The 15,716-nt window shown below is 40.2% G+C and overlaps 1 protein-coding gene across 9 annotated transcripts in view; it reads right to left on the bottom strand.

Moving 5' to 3' along the window:
• macrod1 (mono-ADP ribosylhydrolase 1) overlaps nt 1-15,716 on the bottom strand; it is a 114,212-nt gene that overhangs the window by 26,702 nt on the left and 71,794 nt on the right. For all 9 annotated transcript variants that reach the window (XR_011585040.1, XR_011585041.1, XR_011585042.1 and 6 more), the window contains exon 5: nt 13,960-14,076. Coding sequence is in view for 6 of the 9 variants with exons in the window: in XM_070837222.1 (XP_070693323.1) it covers nt 13,960-14,076 (117 nt within the window). In the remaining 3 variants the exon portion in view is untranslated. The remainder of the gene's footprint in view (nt 1-13,959; nt 14,077-15,716) is intronic.

Consider the following 15,716-nt stretch of genomic DNA (forward strand, 5'->3'; position numbering starts at 1 on the left):
TATCATCATGCCTTTCTGTTTGTTTATACTGGACAGACATATATAGTATATAAAAATTATTATATTAAATTTAAATGCATATTTATCTCAACATGTGCTATCAGAGTTGGAACTAGTACTCAGATTTTTTGCTTTGGTAAAAACAACAATAATGCAATTTAAAAATACTCACAAGGTTTTACTTAAGTAAAAGTTTTATCATCAAAATGTAATTAAAGTACTCACTATCAAAACTAAATATCTTATATTTTAACATATAGATACGTTAATTATAACATATAATTATATATAATTGTATTATTATCACTGTTGCAATGATATCAAAACAGCATTTTAACCTTGCAGCGGGTTGAGGCAGAGCTTACACACACAATAATAAGATTTTCTATTTTTATTTATAAATATAATCTTGATCTTTAAAGTAGCTAGTAACAACAGCTGTCAGATAAACATACTGGAGTAAAAAAAAGTCCAAGATATCTCCCTGAATGTAGTGTTATATAACTTAGTACAGTGTAGCAGAAATTGAAATACTAAAGTAAATTATAAATACCTCAAAATTGTATTGTAAGCACAGTATTTAATGTACTTAATTATTTTCTGCCATAGTCTTGTAAGTGAATTTTGATTTGGTGCAATAAAATTGGCCCATGTGGATCCACCACTCCCATTACTCTGAAGCCAACCTGATTAAAATCTTTGCATAAAAATGTAATATAAGTATCTGAAAAAATACAATTTAAAAAGGAGAGTGTGCAAGAGTGTCATCTTTCTTTCTTTACTCTTATCAAATCTTTTCCTTTTATGCCTGTTGCCCTCTCTTAGACAGCCCCCTCTCCTCATAATGTCCTCTGTGGTTTTATCCTGTTTTCTAGCTGAGAATATTTTAGTGCTTGTCACAATGATTAGAATATGATGCTAAGAAGCTTCTTTCATCAATGTGTAAAAACACAACTCATTTGGACCTAATAATAACACAAACGCTTGTTTCTTACAGATGGCATTAAGACACTTTTGTAAAACATGCTGCTGCACTTGTTTGTCAAACTGTATAATCTTGTAAAACCAATAATAGTAAACAGGGAGAACAACATAATGAAAGGAAAAAACGTGAAGATAAAAATAACAGCACAGGAAGGATGCAAAGTAAAATTGTACTTGAGTGCAGCTCAAAACTAAATTCATCACACTGATTTGCCTGACACACACAAACACATTCACCCTGCAAAGAGGCAGAGAGACAGTGTGTGTGTGTGTGTGTGTGTGTGTGGGCCTGCTCTCTCTCATAAGTGGGCGTCACACTGGCAGGAGCCTTAAGAGAACTTGACGGAGTGCCATCCGGTGACACCCGCCCCAGCTTTTCCTTTTGTCTGCCATTCCAGCTTTTTTTTCCTGCTTATTGTCATTAGAGCCCTCTTTTTGGCTCTGTCTGCCCTTCCTCCTCTTCTCCTCCCTCCCTCCCCTCCTCCTCCCCTTAGGCCTCTCACCATTCTTACCTGGGAGGCCACGAGTCGCTGCTCCTGCTTTTCATACTCAACGGCCGTCCATCCGTCCATCCCCTACCCTCCCCTTTTCTCTCTTTCTCTCTTCTCATACCTCCATCTGTCCCTCGCCTTTCTTTATCTGCCTTTAAAGCATGAGGCAGGAAAAAGGCTAGTTGGTCCTTTGTGTGCTTGGCCTCAGTTTGTGCTCAGCCAAGCGGACACAGCTCTTAAATCCAGGCCCGGGCTTTGGCACAGAAGGAAGGCTCGGCCCTTGTAAAGGCCCCTACGGCTCTGCCTATCTCTTTCCACCTTTCTCTGAACAAGACAGAGGGGCAGTTATTCTAAACAGGAGGACAAGAGTAGACGGAGGAGGGGGGAACAAGCTGCCGAAGCTAAAAGGAGCGGACATAATTCTCTTCATCAGAGAACAGCAGCAAAGACATTCTTTACTCCCTCTTACTCCTGCTCTCAAACTCTCTTTCCCTGAGCCATGCAACACTGGAGGTTTTTTTATACCCTTTTTTCTACTTCAAGGCGAATAAATTAACTGAATGAAGTAACACCATAGCTGCTGCTGCTGTGATCATCATCATCACGCTCCTCCTCATCAGCAGCAGCAGCTTTGACGCGGCTTTTTAACACCTTGAAGGATCGCACTGCTGACGTCGAGGCAGGAAGAAGCAAAGATGTCGACAACCTTGTCAAAAAGGAAAAAAAAGGGGAGAAAAAAAATACCCAACTAGCAAGGTATCACAGTCTGAGTGCTACAGTCTTTAGCCCAGAGCCTTGTCAAGTCTCTTGGCACTACTAAAGAAACCTTACTGCTGATGATAGGAACAGAGGGGGAGGAGGTGAGATGGAGAGGGAGAGGGAAGGCGGGAAGAGGATGGGAGCGAGATACAAGGGAGAAAGATGAAGAAGAAGGGGGGAGGGGGGTGGTAGACCAAATGTAGGAGTGAGGAAGAGAAAAAAGAGGGGGCGAAGAGGTGTAAAGGTGAGGAAGAGGATAAGAAGAACAGGAGGAATAAACGAGGTATTTAAGTTGTTGATAACGACAGGCAGAAAAAACATCTTCAAAGAAGGAGAAACGGAAAGAGAGAGTGTGACAGGGTGACAGGCGAAGCAGAGAGATGGAGGTCTAGGAGGAGAAGAAGAGGGGGAGTCCGGGAGAGTTGCAGTGAGGATTTTAATTAGCGGTAATTGGCCACCGAGGGAACAGAAACTGGGAGATGGGAGGCAGACGGGAAGAAAGGGAGCATAACAGCCAGTTTTTGACAGAGTGATATCTCTCTTGCTTTGTACCTCTCTATTTCCATCAGCACTTTTTCTATCGGGGCCTTTCCATCTCCATCTTGTTTTCCCTCTATCCTTTTCCACCTCCAACTGTGTTGCTCCCACTATCCCAAAACAGTTTCTTTCACTTTCGCCTAAATCCAGGAGAAAGTATTTGGCACAAATCAATGTGTGCAAGTACTGTATGCTGAAAAGCTTTTCTCACTTAACACTTAATCATTTTGAAATTTGTTATTTGGGGTTTTTACTGAGAAAATGTGAGTATGAAGCTGTACTGTTTGAGGAATAATGGTGTTGCAGGTTCATATCTGTTAAATATTTTCTCGACTGCAGTGCTTTATTTGATCGTAAAGCTGCTTAAATTAATATTTTTATTTTTTATTGTTACAATGCATCACATAATGTGAAAAAGGTTACTCTCACTAGCTTATCAAGGCTCTAAAATGCCCATTTTACACTACTTAACCAGGAGCAAATGGCAGACAGAGTTGGCAACTAGCTGGTGAACATAGTGGAGCATTTGGCTGCTAAAGAGCTGGATATTTCCCTCAGGAGTTGGTAGAGACCAAAAACAGAGCTAAGAGAATGAATACTGGACATTCACCAGGTGGCCAGAAACACGACTCCAAATGAATGATAATGTTGCTGTGTAACTGCTTGATGTGTAAATAGGCAACTGTTTGCTATTAAGTTCACCCTATCAACTTCAAAGCTCATGATATGATATGCCAGTGTGTTCACAGCTTGTTTCTGCTGCTTCCAAGTGGCCAAAACATCAGTTATTGCAGGTTTAAAGTACTTGAACTAATCTTAAAGGGAAACTCTGGCTATTGGCTCTAGTGGTTATGAGAACACGTATTCACCAGAGCAATTACCGAGATCTGGGAACACAGCAACAGGGCTAAAAACAGGGCGACAGACACGAGCTGTCAGATGGGTTGAAAGCAGGTGAACAGTTTAGCCAAAGCAGCTACCACTTTGTTTGGAGGTAAAGCTTGTAATGAATGTAATAATCTCTCACTGCAGGAGAAAACCAAGAGTGCGCATGCCTATGCATGACAAGTCAAAGTTAAACCTGAGAGTTGGTCAGTAAACAAGGTCGGACGTCAAATGTCCAATTAAAATTGACTGCCAAAGGCTTTTGTTTTTTTCCTAACCTGTATGATTGCCAAAACTGCAACTGGCAGACACTTAATGTGTCTGTATTACGTTCATGTAAAACTATTAAGCTGCACAGTTGACAGCTTGGAGTACTTAATGCCTTACATTTCTAATTTTGCAGTGTATTTGTAGTCCTGTGATGGTTATATATCAATTGATCACTGAAGTACAACTTAAAGGTCGTCTGTAAGTCTCTGTATTGATGTTACTAAAGCAGAGTGCTGCCTTTACTGGATGCGAATAGTGATTGTGGGTCTGTCCTCATGTTCCCAATCTTCCTCTCTCAGTCTCTTTAGACATGGCACGGCACCTTCCCTCCCCACTGTGTCACAATGTTGTATCTCTGTGTGTTTGGCAGGGGAGCGAGGGCCGGCTGAGGGACAGGTTAGCAGCGGTACAGCTGTGTTTATCGGTACACAGGTGAGCTCTGGGGTGCTGGGTTGCCTGGACAACACATTTGGCCCAGGCTCCCCTCTCTGGCAACCACAAAATACACAAAAGAGAACACCTAAAGATGTGCATATGCATCTTACAGCATGCAGCTCGCTCGCAAGTGAGCAACACACTAATTCTATGTACACACAAACAGACAGATTTAAATCGTTCCACTCTTAATCAAGACCTCCTAATTAAGGTGGCTCATATGCCCCCAAGTTGACAGATTGCTAATTTAACTGCCTTTAAGTTCTAGTTACTATGTGAATTTAGGCCGGGCCTGCTTGAAATTTTCCAGCTGTCATTTGTCAACATCCCTAAATTGCATGCGACTCTTGCTAAACAGCAGCAGTAGTGTGCCATGTGCTGCGGGTGTTGCTAGGTTACGGTACTGGGATGCTGCTGGCTAAGTGGCTGCGGGATCATCGACGGACACTCTGCATAGAGGGCTGACAGCAGGTCCTCTGGACTATTTGGCAACCTGTGAGTCAGGCACTCTTAAAATCCCACATCTGGTGGCAAGCCCGTACAAATCAAGATCAAAGTGTTGGCTTTGAGATTGGACCTGTCTCTCAACCTCTCTGCCTCTCTCCTGTCGAGTTTCATTTTCATTTCTTGCTCTTTTCCACAGCAGCGCTCTGCTTCACATATTCCTCTGCCTGCTTTGTTATCCGTCCTTTGCTTTCCCTCTGTTGTTGCTGTCTCACCTCTCTCTCCTTCCTGCTGAGAGGTAATCAAGCCCTGTTGTGAGTGTTTAAGCAGTGGAGCAGACGCGTGTTGAATTATTCTTGGGACTTTACATTTTGTCTGGAAGGAGAGAGCCAGTCTTCATACCTCATGCTGGGTAGCATCCACGCACACACGAATGCAAGGCAGAGAGGCTCGCACATACTCCCACACACGCAGTTAGTCAGTCAGTGAGTCAGAAAGATAGTCAGTCACACAGAGCTCATGTTGACAGATACAGTTACAGGTAAGGCAATGATAGGACCTGACAGGCAACCCCCACTGTATATACTGATCTACTACACTGATTGAGAAACACAGACACAAGTAAACATAGAACACACAGACATAGTGCCAGACAGTACAACATGAGGTAAATATATAAGCACACAATTACACACAATAATATATACTTAAGGACATAGTGACGAGCAGCAGCAGCTTTCACTCACACACACAAATGTTACAACTAGCATCCCCAAAGTTAAATAAGCAACCAACAAAGGGGAACAATGCAAGAACTCATCTCTTCCTTATTCCCTCCTGTCTTCATCTCCCCTCACATCCATCCCCACCCCCACCCCGTTTCATTTTATCTATCTTTTTTCTTACCACTCTCCCACTCTCCCCTTATCTATCTCTTCTACTCCTGCTCTCCATTCTGCCTTGAGCTTGCCTTTATCATCACTTCTCTCTTTTTTCTCTATGCTTTTTTCTCTCCTTCTTTCACTGTGAACTTAAACTCTCTGTGGAACCATAAGCTGATATCACAAAGTCTCAGCGTTCGTTTAATCTCTCTCTTACACACACAAACACACACACATATATACACACACACACACACACACACACACACACACCTGGGTGGACATAATAATATACAAAGCTTGGCTAGGGCATTGTTGCGATACCTTTTGCTGTCATGCTTGTGTGTGTGCCGTTACAGTGGTGGGCATGATTAGCTCCTGGCAAAAAAATCATGTTTCAAAAGAGGGTGGGAGGTGGAAACTGTGTGTGAGTGCCATGTAATTTCATGGGCATGCTTTGAACTATGTATATGACTTTACATGCAGTATGAGACAAGTAATATTCTGCATGTAACCGATTCAAACACTTTTCTGATGTATTATCCATCGTACAATAGCGTGTTACAATAAGAAAAATGAAGATTCACGGTAGACAGTTTATATTTCATACATTCTTCTTTCCTTCTCAAAACCTGGCGGCTACATTACCCATAATGCAACTTGACCACCAACAGTTCAGTCTAGCGTATTGTGTTCATTCACTTTTAAACTTGTAGTCTTCAGTCCCTGCTGATGCTGACCTTTGAGGGAATTTATCAGACTTCGCAAAGCTCCCTCTCGAGCCACAAAAGGCTTTATGCAACTTTTTAAACATGCGCAGTAGTTCTCTCAGGACCTGTAAACAGACGTTAATATGTAAATTCGTTCCTGTTTAACAAAATTTTCAAAAGAATTCTGGGCCCGAGTGTCTTGATAAACGATAAATTGAATGACAAATTTTGTCTTCTTAGTAGTAGCACTGTACTTCAAAGCAGAGCATATTTGCTGCTTTTCTGTGGTTTACGATTCTAAGGTAAATATCTATAGTTTCAGATGTTACTTTGGGCTCTTAGAACTAATGGACATTTTTCACTGTTGTGATATTAGACTAAACAGCTATTCACTTCATAGAAAAAATATCGACATATAAACCCACAATGAATATAATAAAGAGGCAAAGTCCCTCCCCATCCTGGTCTACGGTGAGAGAAAAATTATTTTTGATCCTGTTAGAATTGTGCCGTTAATATTACATATAATGTTTGCCCATTTAAAAGATAATTTTGCAAGTCAAGAAAGACACAGTTTGCTGTAAAGATGGTAAAGTACCATTTAGTTTTGTGTGAAACCACTCAGTGAACTTCAACCTCTCATCTCAATCAATATACTTCACCTGCCTGCTAGCCAGGAAACTCAGTTATGTTCCACACACAAATGAAATGTTATCTTACCTGATTTTTCTAATCCAACAACTCCTGGTCCTTTCATCAGCCGGGATGCCAAAAAACGATCAGACTAGTCTACCTGCCTATGAGACTACGTCTGCATGCGAAACACACAAACATCGTAGATTTAGCCGTGCTGGGCAGCCACTTATGCTACTTTTGGGTGTGTAGTTTTCTAATTTTCACAGTCTTATAAGTCAACATTTCACGACAAACTGTGGCAGTTTTGACTTGCAAATGATCTTTTATACTGACAAATTTTATATGTGTTATTCATGGTGTAATTCAAACAGAATCAAATAATTATCTGTCTGCTGCCTTCGATTACTGTAAATATTTTTTCTGAAATAAGGTCCCAAGGTGGTCCACCGACAGGGGAGGAATCTGGCTTCTCTACAGTTACAGTGGGGCAAAAAAGTATTTAGTCAGCCACCAATTGTGCAAGTTCTCCCACTTAAAAAGATGAGAGAGGCCTGTAATTTTCATCATAGGTACACTTCAACTATGAGAAACAGAATGGGGGGAAAGAATCCAGGAAATCACATTGTAGGATTTTTAATGAATTAATTGGTAAATTCCTCGGTAAAATAAGTATTTGGTCACCTACAAACAAGCAAGATTTCTGGCTCTCACAGACCTGTAACTTCTTCTTTAAGAGGCTCCTCTGTCCTCCACTCGTTACCTGTATTAATGGCACTTGTTTGAACTCGTTGTCAGTATAAAAGACACCTGTCCACAACCTCAAACAGTCACACTCCAAACTCCACTATGGCCAAGACCAAAGAGCTGTCAAAGGACACCAGAAACAAAATTGTAGACCTGGCTGAGAAGACTGAATCTGCAATAGGTAAGCAGCTTGGTGTGAAGAAATCAACTGTGGGAGCAATTATTAGAAAATGGAAGACATACAAGACCACTGATAATCTCCCTCGATCTGGGGCTCCACGCAAGATCTCACCCCGTGGGGTCAAAATGATCACAAGAACGGTGAGCAAAAATCCCAGAACCACACGGGGGGACCTAGTGAATGACCTGCAGAGAGCTGGGACCAAAGTAACAAAGGCTACCATCAGTAACACACTACGCCGCCAGGGACTCAAATCCTGCAGTGCCAGACATGTCCCCCTGCTTAAGCCAGTACATGTGCAGGCCCATCTGAAGTTTGCTAGAGAGCATTTGGATGATCCAGAAGAGGATTGGGAGAATGTCAGATGAAACCAAAATAGAACTTTTTGGTAAAAACTCAACTTGTCGTGTTTGGAGGAGAAAGAATGCTGAGTTGCATCCAAAGAACACCATACCTACTGTGAAGCATGGGGGTGGAAACATCATGCTTTGGGACTGTTTTTCTGCAAAGGGACCAGGACGACTGATCCGTGTAAAGGAAAGAATGAATGAGGCCATGTATCATGAGATTTTGAGTGAAAACCTCCTTCCATCAGCAAGGGCATTGAAGATGAAACGTGGCTGGGTCTTTTAGCATGACAATGATCCCAAACACACCCGGGCAACGAAGGAGTGGCTTCGTAAGAAGCATTTCAAGGTCCTGGAGTGGCCTAGCCAGTCTCCAGATCTCAACCCCATAGCAAATCTTTGGAGGGAGTTGAAAGTCCGTGTTGCCCAGCGACAGCCCCAAAACTGCTCTAGAGGAGATCTGCATGGAGGAATGGGCCAAAATACCAGCAACAGTGTGTGAAAACCTTGTGAAGACTTACAGAAAATGTTTGACCTCTGTCATTGCCAACAAAGGGTATATAACAAAGTATTGAGATGAACTTTTGTTATTGACCAAATACTTATTTTCCACCATAATTTGCAAATAAATTCTTTAAAAATCAGACAATGTGATTTTCTGGATTTTTTTTTCTCATTTTGTCTCACATAGTTGAAGTGTACCTATGATGAAAATTACAGGCCTCTCTCATCTTTTTAAGTGGGAGAGCTTGCACAATTGGTGGCTGACTAACTACTTTTTTTGCCCCACTGTAATTGCAGTCCCACTTCCAAGAGGTCACCTAACAGCTTTTTCTTTTTATTTTGTATGGAAAATGCTTTTTTGCTGCTCCTTTTGCTGCTTACTATCTACCCAGTCTTTCTTCAAAATGTCCTGAAAATAAACCAGAACATTTTAGTAGGTGAAAACACTATGGTGATGATTTGAATTCTGTCACTCAAGCAGTAACTGCAATGGTGAACTGACCTTCACTATTAATAAATAAATAAATCTGGAAAAATGAAGAGAGTTTTCAGAGTGCTGTCACTGCGGTTCAGTTCTTCTTATTAACGTCCATATTGAGTACTGATGCTCTCCCCACAGGCACATGTTGTGTTCTAGATATCTGGAAATGTGGAGAATATTTTTCTAAACTAAAACACCTAGAGAAGCTTCTCCTGTCATGTTGAATCTTCAGTTTCGTCACATTATACATGCTGCAATGGCATGCCACTTAATAATTGAGGGCCATTTACTTTGCTATAAATAGAAGGCAGTAAGTGACATTATAATGTAAATCTACTGATTCTGCTTGTGTTTGAGCTAAAAAACAATTTGTTTAAGCTGTGTACGTGATTTCTGTGAACAAGAATATAATGTCACTGTTCCATATTTGGAACAGACGGGATTTATTTGCTCACGATGGTTGGCTTATTAAAAAAGGCAAATGGGTCCTAGCCTGTGATATGGACCTAACACTGAAATCAACTAGTCTCCATGCGCCAATGCAGTCGACTCGAGGATGACTGATTACTGTGCACAGCGTCAACCTGGTTTTAAATAAGTCCCCTGAATTAAACAGCGTTGCTACTTATCTGTCAGAATTACTTCCTGATAAAAATAATGGCTGACATTCAAAGCAATCTGCCATGACAAAATTCCCCTTCAGTCTACTGTCTTCCATCACCTCACTCTGCCAATCCAACAATCCTCATACTTATAAATCCAGAAAAGGTTTAGGGTTATCCAATGCTTCTGAACACCATGAGAAAATGTGCAGTAATTTGAACATTTCAGAACTGATTACTGACCCAACAAGGCCCAATCCAAAAACTCAAAATAGATCCACATTAATAGATCTTATCTTAATCAACAGGAGTAATAAAATTGTTGCAACTGCTGTTTCTGATCTTGGAATAAGTGATTACCGCCCCATTATTGTGCTACAGACCGGCTACATTCTACAAACAGCGGCTGCCTCAACACTACACTTTCAGTATACTCAATGACAGTGGCTACACCAGGTGTGATCCATTCTACAAAGAAAAAATAGGCCAGTCTTCTATTTATATTTTTTACACAAGGTGTGCATGGCCCTTTTACACTAAAATGAGTCATAAAGAGTTTTTAAAAATTTAATCTAATGATATACAGGATATTATTATATTCTACTTCACCAGCTGACGGTTACCTAAGAACTTCATACTGCAGTCTGTAGAAGGTAACTTACCCATGTGATACAAACTTGGTGGGAAAGTTTCACAGCGCTGTGCTGGGTCCAAAAACTCAATCCCAAAAAAAATTTATCTATTTTACCTGTGACAAAACCTAATGTCATATTTGTGCTGCAGGTGTTGCCAGTAGGTGGGACATTTACTTGGCAAACAATCCAGATATGTTACATGTTCACTGAAGCCAAAGCGTTAGGGAAGCATATTTCAAGACAACATTATCTAGAATTGCTGTCAAAACCCTTAATGAACAAGCATTTATAACTGATCTTTATCATAGTAAGCGGCTGTGGCTCAGAGGTAGAGCAGATTATCCACCATTTCGATCCCAGGCTCCTCAAGTACGCATGTTGAAATGTCCTTGGGTAAGACACTAGACCCCGAAATGCTCCTGAATCATAACTTCTGTGTGTGAGTAGCAGTGTACAAATGATAAGTTTCCTCCTGATGGTAGGATTGGCAACCTCCCATCAGTGTGCGAATGGATGAATGGCTTTGAGAGACACTATACAAGTACAGTCTATTTACCATATTCATTTTAGACTATTTCTCAAAGAACTTCCTTGCAATTGTGGATATACAGGTACCTTTCAAAGAGCTCAGAATAAAAGACAGGTTTAAACTCTGTTAAAGGAAGAAACAGAGCCTGCTCTCTCTGTAAGCAAAACCAAATCAAATCATTATTTAGAAATAGCCGCTCATATTGAAATCGGGCCACATTTTGAAAAAAAAATATTTGAAAAATAAAACCACACATTCTTTACCTGCATAGGTCAAATGTAAAAATTGTGTGTTATCCGACCAGAAAGAGATCTGTGTAGCTTTTAATGAGCATTTTATTGCTGCTAGTCATTTATTTATATGTATACAGGACCCACACCTATTAATAGTGCTTACTGTATCCTGTAAACCATGCTTCTCACACATTACACACATTACAACCTATTTCTCTGGTGATGTAGCCAATGCACTACAAACCACTGATCCCAGGAAATCAACTGGAGCAAATAAACTCAGTCCGTTCTTTTTAAAATTTTCCCCTTCATTTACCACTCAGCAAATAACATAAATATTTAATCTTTCCATTTCAATAATATAATGCCCAGTATTTGCAAATCTGCTCATGTGATTTCAATGTGCAAAGGAGGAGACAACAGCTATCTCAATAATTATCAGTCTACAGCCAAACTTCCCTATCTGGCAAAAAGCTGTGAATCAGTGGTGAAAAACCAACTTAAACTATTTCTTTTGAACTTTCCTGTTTTGAGTCTTTACCAGTCTGGTTTCAGACCAATGCATGGTACCATCTCTGCTGTTACATTAGTTGTAAACTCTATTGATTTTTGTTTTGACAAAAGGAAGCTGCTGTTTTCATTGACTTTTCAAGGCATTTGATACAGTTGATAATTTGCTGATTAATCAGTGTGTGAATGTGATATTGGGTTTGATTGAATTGCTAATAGATCGTTTCAGAATTACCTTTATGAAAGATTTCACTGTGTTAAAGCTGGAAATGTCCAATCTTGGTTTTTGCCAGCAACAAAAGGGGGTTCCAATTTATATCAACAATACTGTCTCTTCATTAACTGACTATAATGTCAATCTCTATGTGGATGACACTATTCTGTACATTTTATTGCTGACTCTGTACAACTTGCTGTTAGCTTTCTAGCTTTCTTTTACTGGTCTTCAAGGTGCACTTGTCAACCTTAAACTAGCACTCAATGCAAGTATATCAAAGTTCATGCTTTTTGCTAAAGCGCAAGATATTGATTGTAATAGTCTACACCAGGGGTGCCCAATACGTCGATCGCGATCTACCGGTCGATCGCGAAGGTAGTGCGGGTAGATTGCGTGACATAAAAAAAAAAAAAAAGATTTTAGTCTATCACCTATCATTCCTAATTAGGACTAAGTGCTTTAGAAAACGAATGAATGTATGTATCCTCCCTATGGCGTTTGCGACTTGTTTGACATACAGGGCGGCCAGTCTCAGAGCTCTTCTCCGGGTTACATTAGTTGCAGTTATGCAGTGTACACCAACATATATTGTATATATAAAGTATACTCAGTATATATATATATAAATAAATATATGTTTTAATGTAGGTAGATCATTTTGACCTGGTCATTTTAAAAGTAGCTCGTAAGCCGAAAAAGTGTGGGCACCCTTGGTCTACACCTACAGAATCCATATTGAATGGTTGCAATATTGAAAAAGGGACAGAATATAAATATCTAGGTATTTGGCATGATTAGTCAATATGTTACATATTACATGTGTACACAGAATAGAAATTCTAGAGAGTTTTACCAGGAAAGGTTTGTTGGAGCACTAATTGCTGTCTATCAATTGTAGCATGCTAGTTGGCTTAGCTACAGTGAAAATGGACAATGATTAGAGTCAAACTGAAGTGAACTGAAGTCAAGTATGTCTGTGTACATGCATGTCATTTACGACTGCATCACCTGAATGTGTTGAAAAGCGCAATGAGGCAAAAACAAACGAGAATCAGAGTCCTTCTGCCTGCAGTTTTCAGGTAGCCTCTCACTGCTGATTCAGACTGAAATAAAGATGAAATAACTATTGCTATAAAAGTGTTTATCACCACAGGTATGTGACCATACTCAGTAGTAGTAAATACAGGATTTAAGCATATGGTCAAAGTGCTGGAGTTCTGCTACAATGTGCCTTCACATGTGCATTTCAGTCAGTCCATTGTTCCTGCACTGTATACGAGCATGAGCTGCAGTTGCTCAGGAATTATCAACGGGTTAGAGGATGCTTGTGATGGAGCATTACTGACATTTCTGTTTATTGCATGCATTATTAATTTTTTCTTATTGACAATATGCCAGTTGAGTGCCTTACCCTACCGCCCAACCAAACTCGCTCTCCTAACTGCTTTCAAGTCCTACGGGTTAATTCTGAAGTTGGAGAATCTGCCTTTAGAGGATTTATCTACAGTACATTCTAAAGAGCAACGCTTTCACCATACCTGGACAGTTCAAGACTATGATCTCAAACTATTTCACCTCAGTTTGCTGTTGTTTTCAAAGAATTGTCTTCTGTGGTTTGTTTAACTCTTTATTTCTCTGTATCTCTCTGTATTGCATATGAGAGATACAGTGATTTTAGAGGCTTAAATAAAGGTTTGAATAAATATTTGATCTTTGATATTTGATCAGAATTTCCTAATTTTATCTTGTTTTGTTTCATGAGGCTGTTTAATCCTTACTCATCTCAGAAATATCAGCTCGCGCAGCATCAGCTTGCTATTTTTCAGCAGCACCCTGCATCACTGTCACACTTTCCAACACATTTACACCTGGAGGCAGTCCACTAAAAACTCACTGAGCAGTGTCACTGGAGAAGCTGGAAACACTTACACTCTTAATACTCACACTTTGCTGGGAGGCCGTAGCCACAAGTGATCTTGGCCTCTCCGGTCTCACAGCCATGGAGGGAGGCGCACTCCTTTTTTAGCATGGGACCTGCAGCGCGGTGTATCGCTCCGTCCACTGGAGAGGAAAGGACAGGAAATTCAGAGTGTTGGCCTACTTATGTGAATCCCTTGCAATCTGACAGCTTACAGAGGGTCTAATTGTTGTTTCAACTCCAGCAGACACATTTACAGGTGTCGTAGGTTAGTCCTGGAAGGACTTGGATAATATTGGCTGAATTTCCTGTCTTTTACAGACATACAACTCCTCAGCCCAGATCCTGCTTTTTTTTTTTTAATAAGTCAAAGCAGCTGTCCCTCTGTAATGTCAGTCTATTTAATGGATTTCAGGGCTACTGCCTTATTTAATTACTCGATTTAATGTCTTATTAAGGACTCAGCTGACTCTGACTTTTTGGTCAATTAGTCTTTATTAATTACATTTTCATAAATCTACATAATACTCAGAAATGTGTATCTATCTTTGATCCACACCACATCTAAAGACCGTGACTGTGTTCATTTCCAGGAGGGCAATGATGCAGGAGAAGCAATTTTTATAGCTGTGCCAATTACAGTTTCAGTCACAATCGTTGCACCCCTTGCAGTTAAGACACATTTTCTCAAAGTTAATATGTATACCATCTTGATATCAACAGCTTTATTATTATGATTTTCAGTATTATGGCTCAAAGACAGCGGCATTTAATTTTAATAAAATCACACGTGAAACAAATTAGAAAGAACAGAATTTCGCCTTATGTGATGAAAAGAAAATTATTTAAAAAAACATATACTACAAACATTCAAACTAAACATCAGGGTTGTTAATCTAGTCAGTGTAGAAATACAAGTTTAGACTGTGGCACTACAGCATTACAGGCAGTCGGTCAGGAGCTTGTTTTGATAGATACTAAAGACCCAACCCTGTTGTTTGTTTATAGATGACTAACACTATCTGAGAACTTCTTAAAAAGTATTTTTTAAAGCATTTTATGGTTTTACATTAAAGTCACCAGTGTAGTGATGGGTAGAGTACAACAGGGGATGACAGGCGACAAAGATCCTTGGCTGGACTCAGACTGGGGATGTTGCAGGTCACAGTCTTTGCTTTAAACCACCAGGGCACCTCAAGGATACTTCTCAAATGAGAATTGAGAACATCTGCAAAATGTCCAGTGACAGTATTTCCCTGTGATTACTCCTTTTGTAACACCTAGCACCTAAAGAATGATGTTTGACTGTTTGTTTTTGTGCCCTCAAAGCACTTGAGTAAGGTTAGGGAAAGATCGTCCCCTTGGTTAAATAATAGTTAGAAAGTCGAAATCTCAAACTTTCCCTAACCTTGATCGAAGTATTCTTGTTTGCCTAAACCTAACCACATGCGAACGCCAGGCTCTGGTGTCAAAGTTGTGAGCTCTGTAGACCTACAGTTGTTAAAAGACTGTGAAAATAATATGTATTGTGTCAGTGTTACCAGCCAGTTTGGCAGTCACATTAACCATCACCAGAATTTGCAGCCTAATCCTGATTCCAGATTCTCCTTTTGTCTGTTAGTCTGGTGTAAACAATTGATAATTAACCCAGAATAAAACACATCTGTCAGGAATGAGTTTGTCAAAGTACTGTGAGACTTGTCAGCACTGGATGGAAATAGTACAACAACACCCATCCATATGTCACAGCTCAGTGCGTCGACCTGTGGCTCTCATCTCCGTC

The sequence above is a fragment of the Pempheris klunzingeri genome, chromosome 9 (assembly GCF_042242105.1).
Source record: "Pempheris klunzingeri isolate RE-2024b chromosome 9, fPemKlu1.hap1, whole genome shotgun sequence".
Lineage (NCBI taxonomy): Eukaryota > Metazoa > Chordata > Actinopteri > Acropomatiformes > Pempheridae > Pempheris > Pempheris klunzingeri.